Consider the following 14,532-nt stretch of genomic DNA (forward strand, 5'->3'; position numbering starts at 1 on the left):
TGGAAAATTATGGACGAGAACAGCTTTCCTGGTAAGCTTACCAGACTGATCAAAGCAACGGCGGATAGTGTGCAAAACTGTGTGAAGATTTCGTGGAATTCGTCTACCTTGGATCCTTGCTAACGGCTGATAACAATGTTAGTCGTGAAATACGAAGGCGCATCATATGTGGAAGTCGGGCTCCAGAAGAAACTGCGGTCAAAAAAGATTCGCCACCGCACCAAATGTGTCATGTACAAGACGCTGATAAGACCGGTAGTCCTCTACGGACATAAACATGGACAATGCTCGAGGAGGACTTGCAAGCACTCGGAGTATTCGAGAGACGGGTGCTTAGAACCATCTTCGGCGGTGTGCAAGAAGACGGTGTGTGACGGCGAAGAATGAACCACGAGCTCGCCCAGCTCTACGGCGAACCCAGTATCCAATAAAAATATAATAAGTATAAATAGGGGGAAAGACGGATTTGGCAGGTAATCAATAATTGAACAAAATAGAACAAAACCTGCCAAAACCGTCATTCCTCCTGTAAGTAGAAATTCCAGACCGAAAAAAGTAATGAAGGAATCATAAGAACGTAACTGTATTGATCGATTTCTCTTCATAGATTTTTTTATTTCCTCAATAACTCATCGATCAATGCAATTACGCCCCTATGATTCTAAACGCGGAAATTCATTTAAATCCGCAGGAAAATTTCTGAATGGATTGCAGAGCAATTCATGTAGAAATTACTGTGGAAAAACCTGAAAAAAAAATCTGCAGAAACTGCTGTGGTAAGTGTACTTAAGGTAATCAACCTCGTCCGGGGACAAATTTCACAAGCAATCTATGAATGAATTCCTGGATAAATCTCTGAATTTAGTTCTGAGTAAGTCGCGTGGAGCTTCGGCAATGAAGAAGCGATATTATGTGGATAATTATGTTGATAATTTCGATACGGCGGATTAAGCGTTTGAATTGGCGAAGGAAGTGGACTGGACTGGACTTTGTTGTCCACGGTAAAATCCTGATCCAAGAAGTGTGGCGAGCTGACACGGATTGGAATAACAAAATTCCAGATGAAATGGCCGAATGCCGAGGGGTGCTGAAGAAAATTGATGGTCTTGGTTTATCTCGGTGCTATTTTCCAGGTCACGAACCGGAAAGTTTGAAATATTTGGAACTAAACGTGGACGTGGACGCAAGCACTCAGGCCTTCACAACAGTAGCATATTTCCGCATTAAAGACGGTGTCAGATAAGAGTAACATTATTTTCATCGAAAACGAAGGTCGCGCCACTTCGAGGACTCTCTGTACCGAGGTTAGAGTTGATGGCAGCGTTGCTGGTAGCTTGCATGCGGAGAACTATTGTGGAAAACCATGCACTAAAGATACAGAGGACTTGTTTTTGGAGCGACTCATCTACCGTTTGTTTGTGGATAAAATCGGACATACGTCGGTGCTGTCAGTGCGTCGCCTTTAGAGTCGACGAAATACTAAACCTCTCAAGTATTGATGAATGGCAGGTCAACGTAGCAGATGAAGTTACCAAATGGGGGAATGACCCTTCTTGCAACGCGAATATCCGTTGGTTTGAATGAACTGTGCGATGACCCAAGATGGAGATACAGACAGAAGTGATGAGGAGCTGCGGGAGGCGAATGTGTGCAGCCATCTGGTCATGCAACCATTCGTAGACACCGACAGATTGTCACGATTCGAAAGATTACTACGTTCCGTGGCATACGAGGGTTCGTGAGTCTATGAGTACTATTGGACAAACCTGTGAGGAAATAAATAAAGCGGAAAGAACTTTGTGGTCGATTGCACAGTCTGAAGCATTTCCAGATGAAGTCGCAATCTTGAAGCAAAAATGTTAAACGGAATAGTACACACCAGAAGCAAGTCGGAACAACCACCTTCCGCTCCACACGTGGGAGGGTGCTGGGAGAGAATGGTTCGCGCCGTGAAAGCCGCATTGGAGTTCGTCCCGATAGCGGAAACTTTATGACGAATCATTCACAACGGTATTGTCCGAAGCGGAAAGCATGGTCAATTCCAGACCATTAACATTTATTCCTTTGGAGACCGCTGACCAAGAATCTTTGACCCCAAATCATTTTTTTATGAGCTCGGACGGGGTTCGGGGACGGGGAACTAGAGAAGTTTCCAACAGATATGGATATAGCGTTAAGAAGCAGTTGGAATATACGAGGTGAACCGGCCCAGGGCCGAAAACCTTATTAATAAAGATAATATTAATAATAATAGTTGGAATATGGCGAATACCCGCTAGACAACTTCTGGCGCAGGTGGATTGTAGAATACCTGCCAGCAATCATCAGACAGACCAAGTGGTTCAGAGAAGTATCAACGATTAAGGTACGATAGCTTAGCTTAGCTTGATTGACTGTACCCATCGTAGTTGCTAGTCGTGATTGGCCGAGAAATAACAAATAATGCACAGCTTACCAATTGAATAGTTTTCTCGGGACTAGAAAGCTATTCTCACTGTACATTAGGGCAGTTCAAATTTCAAAAATGTTCGAAAATTCCAACTCCCATATGTCTATTAACATCATTTTGATAATATAGGAGTCCTGGCAAAATTTCAGGCAATTCGGTGGCCATTTAGGGGTGGCGCGAAGTCAATATATGTTTATATGGAAATTTGTATGGGAAAAACTAAAAAAATATTCAAGTCTCCCTACATCTGTCAAATCGTGATGAATTCAAATAAACATCCCGAACCTCTCTTTTTGGAATCTATATAAATGTGACCTCTGGATAACACATTAGTTATGAGTGGATTGAACGGTTCTATTGACAGCGTGTGTCATTAGCCTCAACGTAGCAGTGTAAACATAAATCAAAATTAATGAGTTACTCACTGGTTAGGCTCAAATAAACTCCAAAAATGGAGGTTGGGGATGTTTATTTGAATTCATCACGATTTAAGAGTTGTAGGAGGATTTGAATAAATTTTAAGTTTTTCCCATACAAATTTCCATATTAATATAAATTGACCTCGCCTTGATTGACGACCTTGGGGCCCTCCTTAGCCGTGCGGTGAGACGCGCGGCTACAAAGCAAGACCATGCTGAGGGTGGCTGGGTTCGATTCCCGGTGCCGGTCTAGGCAATTTTCGGTTTGGAAATTGTCTCGACTTCCCTGGGCATAAAAGTGTCATCGTGCTAGCCTCATGATATACGAATGCAAAAATGGTAACCTGGCTTAGAAACCTCGCAGTTAATAACTGTGGAAGTGCTTAATGAACACTAAGCTGCGAGGCGGCTCTGTCCCAGTGTGGGGATGTAATGCCAATAAGAAGAAGAAGAAGAAGAAGAAGAACTCGCGCCACCCCTAAATGGCCACCGAATTGCCTGAAATTTTGCCAGGACTCCAATATTATCAAAATGATGCTAATAGACATATGGGAGTTGGAATTTTCGAACATTTTTGAAATGTGAACTACCCTACTGTACATGCTTCGGAGTTTCTTTAATTCAATTAGGATAAGGGGAGGAAAACTAGTTCAACAGTCATTGCTATAAGAGACCGAGTAATCCTCTGCATCTCCATGAGCGCACTGGAAAAAAAAAAAAGGAAGTTAGTTAGGAAGTAAATATATTGGAAATCGCCTTGGTAAGCGACTAATTATTTCTTTTGAACGACGCCATATTCATGATGATACAAATACGGAAAAGCAACGCGAGTCTTACGTATTTTCCCATTATCTTAACTACTTCGCGACGACTCAAACAGGCACTGAATAACGCTTGCTCGATGGCTACTCCGAAAAAAAAACCCGCACTGAGCTGATTAACTTTATTACCAGCCGCTCAATGCAGAACACAATATTTCGGCAGATCGCGCGATCGTCCTGCTTTCCGAAACAAGAGAAAACGCGCACTGAACTCAGAAAACGTGAGATTGAGGAATTGGTGACTAGAGGACGTTTGCAGGAAAAGATGGAGTAACACGCCGTGCCGAAGTGCAGACATCCACTGGCTTTTTGAAGAGACCTGCTACGAAGCTGGCTGTGTTGGATGTGCAAGGATTTGGTGACGTCAAAACAAAGTTGGACACGACACGGGGAGGAGGATGTTCACCGCAACAGCCCTGCATAACAGCTATCTCCACGTCAATCTAACGATTAAGAACAGTCGAATGTTCTGCGGGATATTATACTATTCAATATCCCAATGGCCCAACTAGTTTTTCATCCACTCGAAATCCTTCGACAATTGATTTGGTTTTAACGGATTCAAGTCAGCTGTGTGGCCAATTGGTAACTCATGCTGACTTTGACTCTGATCACCTTTCTGTGACGTTTGAAATCTCACAAGAAGCCATTTATAATCCAATCAGCTCTACTTTTAATTATCATAGAGCTGATTGGGATTTATATAAAACGTATATCGATAGGAATTTTGATGTTGATATTCCTCTCGATACCAAAAGTGATATTGATAATGCTCTCGTATCTTTGACAAATTTAATTGTCGAAGCCAGCGGCATTGCAATTCCTAAATGTGAAATTAAATTCAACTCCATAGTTATTGACGACGATCTTCAGCTACTGATCCTTCTTAAAACTGTAAGGCGAAGGCAATACCAAAGAACTCGCGATCCTGCGTTGAAAGTTATTTGGCGAGATTTGCAAAATGAAATTAAAAAACGTTTCGCTATTCTGAGAAATACCAACTTTGCGAATAATGTCTCGAAGTTGGATCCCAGTTCAAAACCCTTTTGGAAATTAATGAAAATTCTTTAAAAAAACCTCAAAAGCCAATTCCAGCGTTTAAAGAGGGAAATAAAATTTTATTAACAAATGGCGAAAAGGCCCAAAAACTTGCTCAGCAGTTCGAGAGTGCCCATAATTTTAGTCTAGGTCTCACTAGTCCAATTGAGGATCAGGTTACACGGAGCTTCGAAGACATTCTCAATCAAGAGAATGTTTTTGACCCTTCGTTGGGAACTAATTTGGATGAAGTGAGATCTATTACTAGAAAATTTAAAAATATGAAAGCCCCGGGTGATGATGGTATTTTCTACATACTTATCAAAAAACTTCCTGAGAGCTCTTTATCCTTTTTGGTTAATATATTTAACAAATGTTTTCAATTGGCATACTTCCCAGATAAATGGAAAAACGCCAAAAATCCAGCTGAGGCTTCTAGTTATCGCCCAATCAGTTTGCTTTCTTCAATAAGCAAACTGTTTGAAAAGATTATTTTAAATAAAATGATGGTTCATATTAATGACAATTCTATTTTTGCTGATGAGCAATTTGGTTTTCGCCATGGGCATTTAACCACTCATCAGTTATTGAGAGTTACGAACTTAATTCGGCTCAACAAATCTGAAGGATATTCGACTGGAGTTGCTCTTCTCGATATAGAGAAAGCATTTGACAGTGTTTGGCATGAAGGTTTGATTGTAAAATTGATGAATTTTAATTTTCCTTTGTACATTATTAAACTGATCCAAAATTATTTATCAGATCGCTCACTGCAGGTAAACTATCAGAATTCTAAATCTGATAGATTACCTGTAAGGGTTGGTGTCCCCCAAGGCAGCATACTGGGGCCCATTTTGTATAACATTTTTACTTCTGACTTACCTGATTTACCACCAGGGTGTCAAAAATCTTTGTTTGCAGATGACACAGGTCTCTCAGCCAAAGGGCGAAGCCTTCGTATCATTTGTAGTAGATTGGAAAAAAGTTTGGATATTTTCCCCTCTTGCAAAAATGGAAAATTTTCCCGAATGCTTCTAGGATTCTGCTTATAATTTTCATACATAAGCCGAGAGCTTCTTATTTGAAACCTTCTAGCAGACATATTGTCACTATGGATGAGGTTCCAAATAATTGGTCTAGGGTAGCCAAATATTTAGGACTTCTGCTAGACCAAAAAATAACTCTTAAAAATCACATTGAAGGCCTTCAAGCCAAATGTAACAAATATATTAAGTGTCTATATCCACTTATAAACAGAAAATCAAAACTTTGTCTTAAGAACAAACTTATATGGACTTATATGGCCAATATGGACTAGTTGCTGCAATACCAGAAAGAAGGCACTTCAGAGGATTCAAAATAAAATTCTGAAGTGATTCTGAAGTTGCCTCCGTGGTATAGTACCAATGAACTTCATAGAATTTCTAATATTGAGACATTGCAACAAATGTCCAACAAAATAATTTCCAATTTTAGACAAAAATCATTGCAATTTTCTATTGCAACGATTAACTTATAGCAAATAAAATTAGTTAAAAAAAAGAACAGTCGAATGCCACAGATGATGTGTATGAAGATGGTAGGAGATTATATATAGGTATAAGTAAAATTAGATCTGATTTGATTTGATTGATAGAATTATAAACTATATTTGAAAGGTAAAATGAACTAAAACTACTGTATGCATAAATAATATTAAAAAGATCTTATTATCTAGATTACAGTACAGAAGAGTAATTCTATACTCTGTTGCGGTTGGGTAAATATTGAATTTCAATAACAACGGAGACCAGAAATTGTAAGTATATAATACCAGTTAAATCAGCTTGACCTACAATTAAAATAAAAGGTATGTTTATAGCTTCAAGCTGATCACAACAGCATCACGCGAGTTTTCTGCTATAAGTCCTCCAGAACATTGCTCGCAACAGTTTCCTTTAAGAATCTAAGGTTTATTTTGAGAATCGGGGAATATGTATACCTACTTTTCTAATTAATTTAATTCTAATGCGTTCGAGAAAAAAATCACGTCCCGCCTTGAGCCAAGTTTGGAGATTTTTTCTGTATTCTCTGTATTGATCGATTTCTTTTCAACGATTTTATGATATGGAAATGCTAATATCATCTTCCAAACTTGGACGTACATGCTCATTATAGAATTAGAGGCGAAAGTATAGAATTGATAGTTCCGTTAGGATACGGCAGGCATGAAGAATGTTTTTATAGAAGTCGATTTGAAAGCGAGCGGAGGGCAATATTTGTGATGGCACATATCACACGACCTTCCTTCTGCCAAGCTCCCGTATGAAGGGGAGGGAAGAATATCAGTGTGGAAGCTGATATATCTCCACTGGCAAAAGGAAGGTGGTTTGACTTGCTCATATGCCATCGCGTGCGGAAGGATTTGCTATCGACGAGTACTGTCTCCAAATTTCTAATATGACATCAGCATTTATTCGAATAGGATTTTTATTGCTCAGTTCTGTTTTCTCATTGCGTCCGTCTCGTCGCAACCAACTTGGCTGCCTCGGAGAGAACAAAGCAGAGAAAGGCACTGCTGCTGTACCGTCGACCAATAACAGCTGAATTGATGGATGCCCCCACCAAGGGTAGTACACTAAATTAATGATTTCGTGTGTGTTACTTCTACGTGAAGTTAAACGATTTACAATGATATGGAAATGCTAATATCATCTTCCAAACTTGGACGTAGGGATACGGCAGGTATTTCCGTCCATCGTCATAGGGGCTAAAATCAACGAAAGCAACGTACATTTGCTAGAATTCCACTATAGCAGAACGTTTCTCCTGAGCTTACGATTTGGTACGTATGAGTTTTACAAAAAAGTGTCTCTTTTATTGGTTTTCGAGACTATGACGAACAGACGAAAATACCTGCCGTGTCCCTACATGTTCATGATAGAATTAGAGGCGAAAGTATAGAATTGATAGTTCCATTAGGATACGGTGTAATAAAAATCCTATTCGAATAAATGCTGATGTCATATTAGAAATTTGGAGACAGTACTCGCCGATAGAAAATCCTTCCGCACGCGATGGCATATGAGCAAGTCAAACCACCTTCCTTTTGCCAGTGGAGATATATCAGCTTCCACACTGATATTCTTCCTCCCCTTCATACGGGAGCTTGGCAGAAGGAATGATATGTGCCATCACAAATATTGCCCTCCGCTCGCTTTCAAATCGACTTCTATAAAAACATTCTTCATGCCTGCCGTATCCTAACGGAACTATCAATTCTATACTTTCGCCTCTAATTCTATCATGAACATGTACGTCCAAGTTTGGAAGATGATATTAGCATTTCCATATCATTGTAAATCGTTTAACTTCACGTAGAAGTAACACACACGAAATCATTAATTTAACGATTTTATGTTTCGTTAACAACTCAATTGTTTCAAAAGCTACAACCGTGATTATTGCTACTGGTGCAAGATGCAACTATCATTTATCACCCCAAAACATTAAATCTTCCTAACTACCGCAATGTAACAAATTAATAAGAAAAAATCCTCGACGAAGAGAAATCGATCAATGCAGTTACAACCCTATGATTCTAAGTGCGAGTTTTCATAATTTAGCAAAACATCAGCGTTATTAGTAAACAATAACACTCCAAATAGGCACAATGTTTTGTCACAAATCCATCTTCCGATTCCGATAAAGATCAGATCAAACACTTGAACACAAAACCACTTAGGAATTACCGCCTGCACATGTCTTCCAAAACTCCAGCCTCTTCAAATTGAGTAGATTACCCACAGCATGTGAAAGTAATAACCATTTAATACCGCCTAAGGTGGGTTATGGCGTCATACCTCAGTCTTATCAGTCCAAGTGAGACTGATTCTGGCCGACCACTATAAAAGTCCACTGCAACCTACACTCATCCTCTACAACCTTCTCACAGTCTACCGGCTAAAGCAACAACTCGAACCACAACCATGAACCAAGTTCTTTTCGTCAGTTTCTGCGCCCTGCTGGGTCTTAGCCAAGGTAAGCTAGAACTCAATCTACTGCAATATTTCCGATAACTCAACTTCCGAATCTGACTTTTTTCAGCTGCGACTCTGTCCAGCGGCAAGATCGTAGGCGGATTCCAGATCGACATCGCCGAAGTTCCGCATCAGGTGTCCCTGCAACGTGGCGGGCATCATTTCTGCGGAGGGTCCATCATCTCGCCGCGATGGGTACTGACGGCAGCGCACTGTACCGTCAATACGGATCCGGCCGTCTACACCATCCGAGCTGGCTCGACGGATCGTACCGACGGAGGAGTGGTCGTCAATGTCATTTCGGTGAATCCACACCCGGAGTATGACGGCGACAGTTACAATTATGACTTCTCGCTGCTCGAGCTGGCCGAAAGTGTTGGATTTAGTCGTTCGATCGATGCGGTTGCTTTGCCGGAAGCCGACGAAACGGTGGAGGACGGTGTGATGTGCACGGTTTCTGGCTGGGGAGAAACCCAGAACATTTTGGAGTTCAACCGGCTGTTGCGTGCTGTGAACGTACCTTCGTACAACCAGAAAAAGTGCGCCAAGGCGCTGGCTAAGGTCGTTCCGATAACGGAGCAAATGATCTGCGCTGGTTATGCCGCAGGCGGTAAGGACTCCTGCCAGGGAGACTCCGGTGGCCCACTGGTTGCCGATGGAAAGCTGATCGGAGTTGTGTCGTGGGGAAAGGGCTGCGCTTTGCCGAAACTGCCGGGGGTGTACGCTCGGGTGTCCTCTGTTCGCGATTGGATCCGAGAGGTTTCCGAGGTTTAGGATGTTCAAAATGACGAAATAAAACAATTGAACAATGTTTGATTGGAAACATGGTATTTTATATACACTCATCCGAACATAAATAACTGATAAATTATGAATTTAAATTTTGTTTTAAAGCTTCAATGGATAGCACAAAGCACAGCAAACTGACCCGCTTGAATTTCGTTCTCCAACCGTGAAGTTTCAATCTGTGCGGTTATTCCCAACGGCCTCGATATATTTTTAATTTTATATTTCTCTAAAAGCACTGTCAGACACCGAGAGAGGTCCGAGAGCCCCACAGCAGCGAAAACGAGCCAAGCTCGTTCGCAGAATTTTCTCGATGGTTTTCCACCGCAAGTAGGGACGGGAAAACCTGCAACTGGTGCCATTTTTATTATTATCATCATTCCCATTATCACTGCTAGAGAGAAAACATGGTTTTTATGTTGTATGCTGTGCCAATATGGGCTAGTTGCTGCAATACCAGAAAGAAGGCACTCCAGAGGATTCAAAATAAAATTTTGAAAATGATTCTGAAGCTGCCTCCGTGGTATAGTACCAATGAACTTCATAGAATTTCTAATATTGAGACATTGCAACAAATGTCCAACAAAATAATTTCCAATTTTAGGCAAAAATCGTTGCAATCTTCTATTGCAACGATTAACTCCTTGTACCCTTAGTATAAAATAGGTTAAGTTTAGTTTAAGTTGAAAACATTGTAATTCCTACATGGTTCAATTCAATCAGAGGAAAAATTCTAACTGCCAGAGGCAATTGAAATGTATTAATAATAACTAAAAGCGTAACATAGCAAATAAGGATGATAGTGTTAAGAAAACACGGAACACCTAGTCTAAGAGATGAATGCATGTATTAGATAATTAGCAAATAAAATTAATTTAAAAAAAAAAAATAAAAAAAAAATAAAAAAATAAAAAAAAAAAGAAAACATGGCGAAAGCGGCGCATATGACGACGATGTGGTACGATGATATCAGTGGCTGCCTAACGTTAGTATGGAGTATGATACGAAACTTTTTCTTCAAGGTATATGCTAGTAAGCGGGCAGGACCTTTGGTGCTTTAATAGAAGCTCAGCACCAGCTTCAATCGAGAAAATAAAAAGTTGAATTAATTTAATGTTTATCTAGCTTGACAGTCGGGAGGCGAAAGTTTGCCTACGTTTTGTTTTCCAGCATCTTATCCTACCTGTGTGCGGTGTGTTATCTTATCCTACCTGTGTGCGGTTTATAAAGCTCAGAATATTGTTGAACAATGGACGCCGGCTTTCAGTTCTGCAGTTAGAGCATAACAAATGTAGCGCACTTAGTTTAATCTTTAAACCCATGTCTAAGAAATCAAGTAAAACAGGATCGATTATAAAGCAGAACAAAGATGATTTCAAATTTTCATTTCGTTAAATGGGAGAAATAAAGTAAATAATAGAACAATTATTTTCTTCAAGTAATTTACGAAATCTTAGCCCCTTATCCATTATCCTGGGGAATGTTCACTATGTTAGGAAATCGTTGATAGTTTTATGAATTTATTATATTACATACACTGATTCATTAACTTCAATGATAATTATCTGAAACAGTAAACTGAAAGGCAAAATTATTTAACTTTTTTTGAATAAATGTTTTGTGCTGCTTCTCCTAATGGGACATTGTTGTATCGAGTTCATTAAGCACTTCCTCAGTTATAAATTGCGAGGATTCTAAGCGACGGTGACATTACCATTTTTTCATTCGCATATCATGAATATATCAAGATGATACTTTTATGCTGAAGGATAGTCGAAGGTATTGCCAATCCAAAAATTACCTGGACCGGACTGGGAATCAAACCAACTTCAGCATGACTTTGTTTTGTAGTCACGCATCATAGGGTTAGGCTAAGAAAGACCCAACCCTGTTAAAAAAAACAGTTGATTAATTAATTAGAAATGTTTTTGATTACTTGCTAGTGCAGCAAGCAATTATATTCGAATATTACTAAAACAACAAATTGAAAAACAAAATTTAGGGGTTCACTAGTGTGCATAATTTGGGAACCACCGTTACTAAAAGTACATACGCAAGTGCCAAACTAACTGCACGGTGGCACACAAAAGCATAATGGGTGGTCGACCGGCCTGTCATCTTTTCCGGACCAACCATCGGATTTTTTTGCAATGCATGATAAAACCATCTTCCGTTTTTTTCTGTTTCTTGCTCCAGATTGAAATTACTCTGATGAAGCGTAAAATTGTTTCCCCAAACCTTCTTCTACGGCTTTGCCGCTTTCTGAATTGCAGATGCTGCCACTGAGTTAGGTTTGTTCGATAAATTCTGTATCCCGCTGACTGAGGTGCCGTATTCGATTGGAAGTCAATTCAATTCAAACGTAGGTATCCGCCTCAAACCAGATATCAAACAGCTTCATTTTTCCGCAAAATGTTTACTTCGTGGACAGTCGAATTCAATGTTTCCGGTGAGGCGACTCCAAATCTGATAAACTTTTGCCTCATTCTTTGGGCACATTAGGCCGCCACAACCAAACATCATTCGGTTGGTTTCCTAGAATAATACTGGACCTATTTGCGAAAATTGAAATCCCCACCCGCTGGCGTCACTACGGTAGCTGCGGTGGTAGCCGGGCTATTGGCGGACCACTTGTGCTGCTCTTTCTAAAGCCACCGCACCGGCACTGGAATGAGCTGTCGACTGAGAAGGGATTAATAAAAGGGAACTTTTGGGTTCCGCTGTGGATTTTCGAGATTACGTCGGTGTCGGTGTTGGATCTAGCATAAAATCACTTCACTTACCTTTGATAGTCGGATCCTACGGCGGAAGGTTCACACACGATAGAGCAAATCCGGACATAATTACTAAGGTAAAACTTTGAAAACTTTTCGGATGCAACTATTTGGCTCGAGAACACTGACAAACACAAAACACTGTACTTCTAATATTTGCCCAAATTTCCCATATGTTAAGACTTAAATGGATTGATTCTAAATTTTCTTAATATATTATATTGATAATATTCTGATGACCGATGCCATACACAATACCGAAAGCACTATTTCACAAACAAACACTTACACTTTTTTTTTTCTTCGAACCTTTGATAACAACTGTTTGGTCAGTTAACGCACAATCTGTTTTAGATGTTTCTCTCTTTCGGGTAACCAAAGCAGCAATTAGTTTCAACCAGAGCTGTTCATTCTGAAAGAAAAGATCAACAAATGTGGTTCAATTAGTGTAAATCAAAATTTCTATTTTCAAAATATAGTTTAAGTCATTTAAAGTGAACGAAGAATCTACATCTGTATTGGAACATAACTCTGAACAGCATAAAACGAGGGTACATATTTAACATAAAGGTTCCATCTAGAAGTTTTTTTTATATATATAATCTGTAATTTACAGGAGATCGAAGTAGACAGTGCTTGTGGATGGCAGCAAATTAATTTTGCTGCCACAAAAGTTCTGTTATTAATTTTTCTTTGCTGCTGGAACTACGAATAAAGTAAGAATTTAGCTTAAAACTTAAAGCCTCATTCTGAAGCTAAATTGAAACCATCAAAACATCAAGCCATCGAAAAATAGGTCATCTCTATCACAGGATATACTTTACTTGGAGCAGATCAACCAAGGTGGTGGACCGTGGATATTCCAAAGTCACGATCCTCTGGTGAAATAATTCTACAACGAAAATTCGGTGAGCCCTTTCCGATCAAACCTATGTATCTTTTTGACTACGATCCCATTCTACCATACATTAGCTGATCCAAACCTGGGAATCCAAACAATAATTTAAATTTTCATTTTCTACCCTCACGGTGCACACTGGTTCAGGAGCCCCCAAAACGTGCGTTTTTTAGTTTTCGACCTGAAAACTACATTTTAGAGTCATGATGTCTTCAGAAGAGTTGAAGCATATTTCTTGGGCTTTCTTTTGATAAGAAAATATTCATGATCTATCCCCCTTGAAGGGCGGTATGAAATAAAAAATTTACGCAGATGTACAAAAGCAGTGGTTGTTCTCTGCAATGTTGTAATGAATGCGAATTGGAACATCTTTTCTAAAGACACAATATTAGACAAACGGTTTTGTAAGGAATTAAAGCACGTTTTGTATGAATGAGCTGAGCTTGAGCTTGAGCCAACAGATGTTTGCTTGGGACTAGCACACATCTTCAATGTACAAGTACTGGTGATCTCATTTGTTAGGTCACACTGGCGCCTGCCACGTCAGAATGCAAGTCAATATAGGGAAGGGGGTGAAATGACGATGCAATCACTCGCCCACTGCAAGCCGAATATACCTCTGCACTTGCCACGAGTTCATGCGGAATTTGATGGAATTTCTGGGTTAGGTTGAAGAGGCAGGGTCCGTCTTGGTTAACGAGCTGTCAATGTGATAGATAGGAGAAGGTAACTGATGGAATATCTAATTGGATGTAGGAAACAAGCTCTATAGTTCATTTCCAATTCTAGCAGATTACTGTGAGAATACTCAAGTTGAAGATATAGGAATAGTAATGGAAACGGTATGGAAGTCCATTTCCAGTTCTATCGATTGCTAGAACATGAGAAATAAAGAGAAAGATACAAAGTAGAAGTATGAAACGGACCTGGGATTGAACCCATGACCTCCTGCGTATGAGGCAGAAGCAGTAGCCATATGACTACCAAGCCCGCTTCGAAACAAGAGAGATCACGCACTGACCTGATTAATTTTATTACCGGCCGCGCAATGCAGAACACAATAATTCGGCCGACCGCGGGATCGTTCTACTGTCCGAAACAAGAGAGATCACGCACTGAACTGATTAATTTTATTACCGGCCGCGCAATGCAGAACACAATAATTCGCCCGACCGCGGGATCGTTCTGCTGTCCGAAACAAGAGAGATCGCGCACTGAACTCTAGAGCACGTTTTGTATGAATGACTCCAAAAAATCATATTTTGAGCATAACTTTTTTGGAAATGATTTTAGCACTATGGTTTATTCTAGAAAGTTGTGCATAATGA

General features: G+C 39.9%; 2 protein-coding genes across 2 annotated transcripts in view; one reads left to right on the top strand and one right to left on the bottom strand.

Annotated features, from left to right (window-relative positions):
• The window catches only part of LOC134212214 (uncharacterized), a 730,451-nt gene that overhangs the window by 676,251 nt on the left and 39,668 nt on the right, over positions 1 to 14,532 (bottom strand). Inside the window, exon 2 of the mRNA XM_062689869.1 lies at positions 12,316 to 12,718. The gene's annotated coding sequence lies outside the window, so the exon portion shown is untranslated. The remainder of the gene's footprint in view (positions 1 to 12,315; positions 12,719 to 14,532) is intronic.
• Positions 8,590 to 9,569, top strand: LOC134212217 (trypsin 3A1-like). Its single transcript, XM_062689880.1, has 2 exons — positions 8,590 to 8,747; positions 8,814 to 9,569. Exons 1-2 carry the CDS (start codon positions 8,696 to 8,698, stop codon positions 9,518 to 9,520), a joined length of 759 nt encoding a protein of 252 aa, XP_062545864.1. The 5' UTR covers positions 8,590 to 8,695; the 3' UTR covers positions 9,521 to 9,569.

This window comes from Armigeres subalbatus, chromosome 2 (assembly GCF_024139115.2).
Source record: "Armigeres subalbatus isolate Guangzhou_Male chromosome 2, GZ_Asu_2, whole genome shotgun sequence".
In the NCBI taxonomy this organism is placed as follows: domain Eukaryota; kingdom Metazoa; phylum Arthropoda; class Insecta; order Diptera; family Culicidae; genus Armigeres; species Armigeres subalbatus.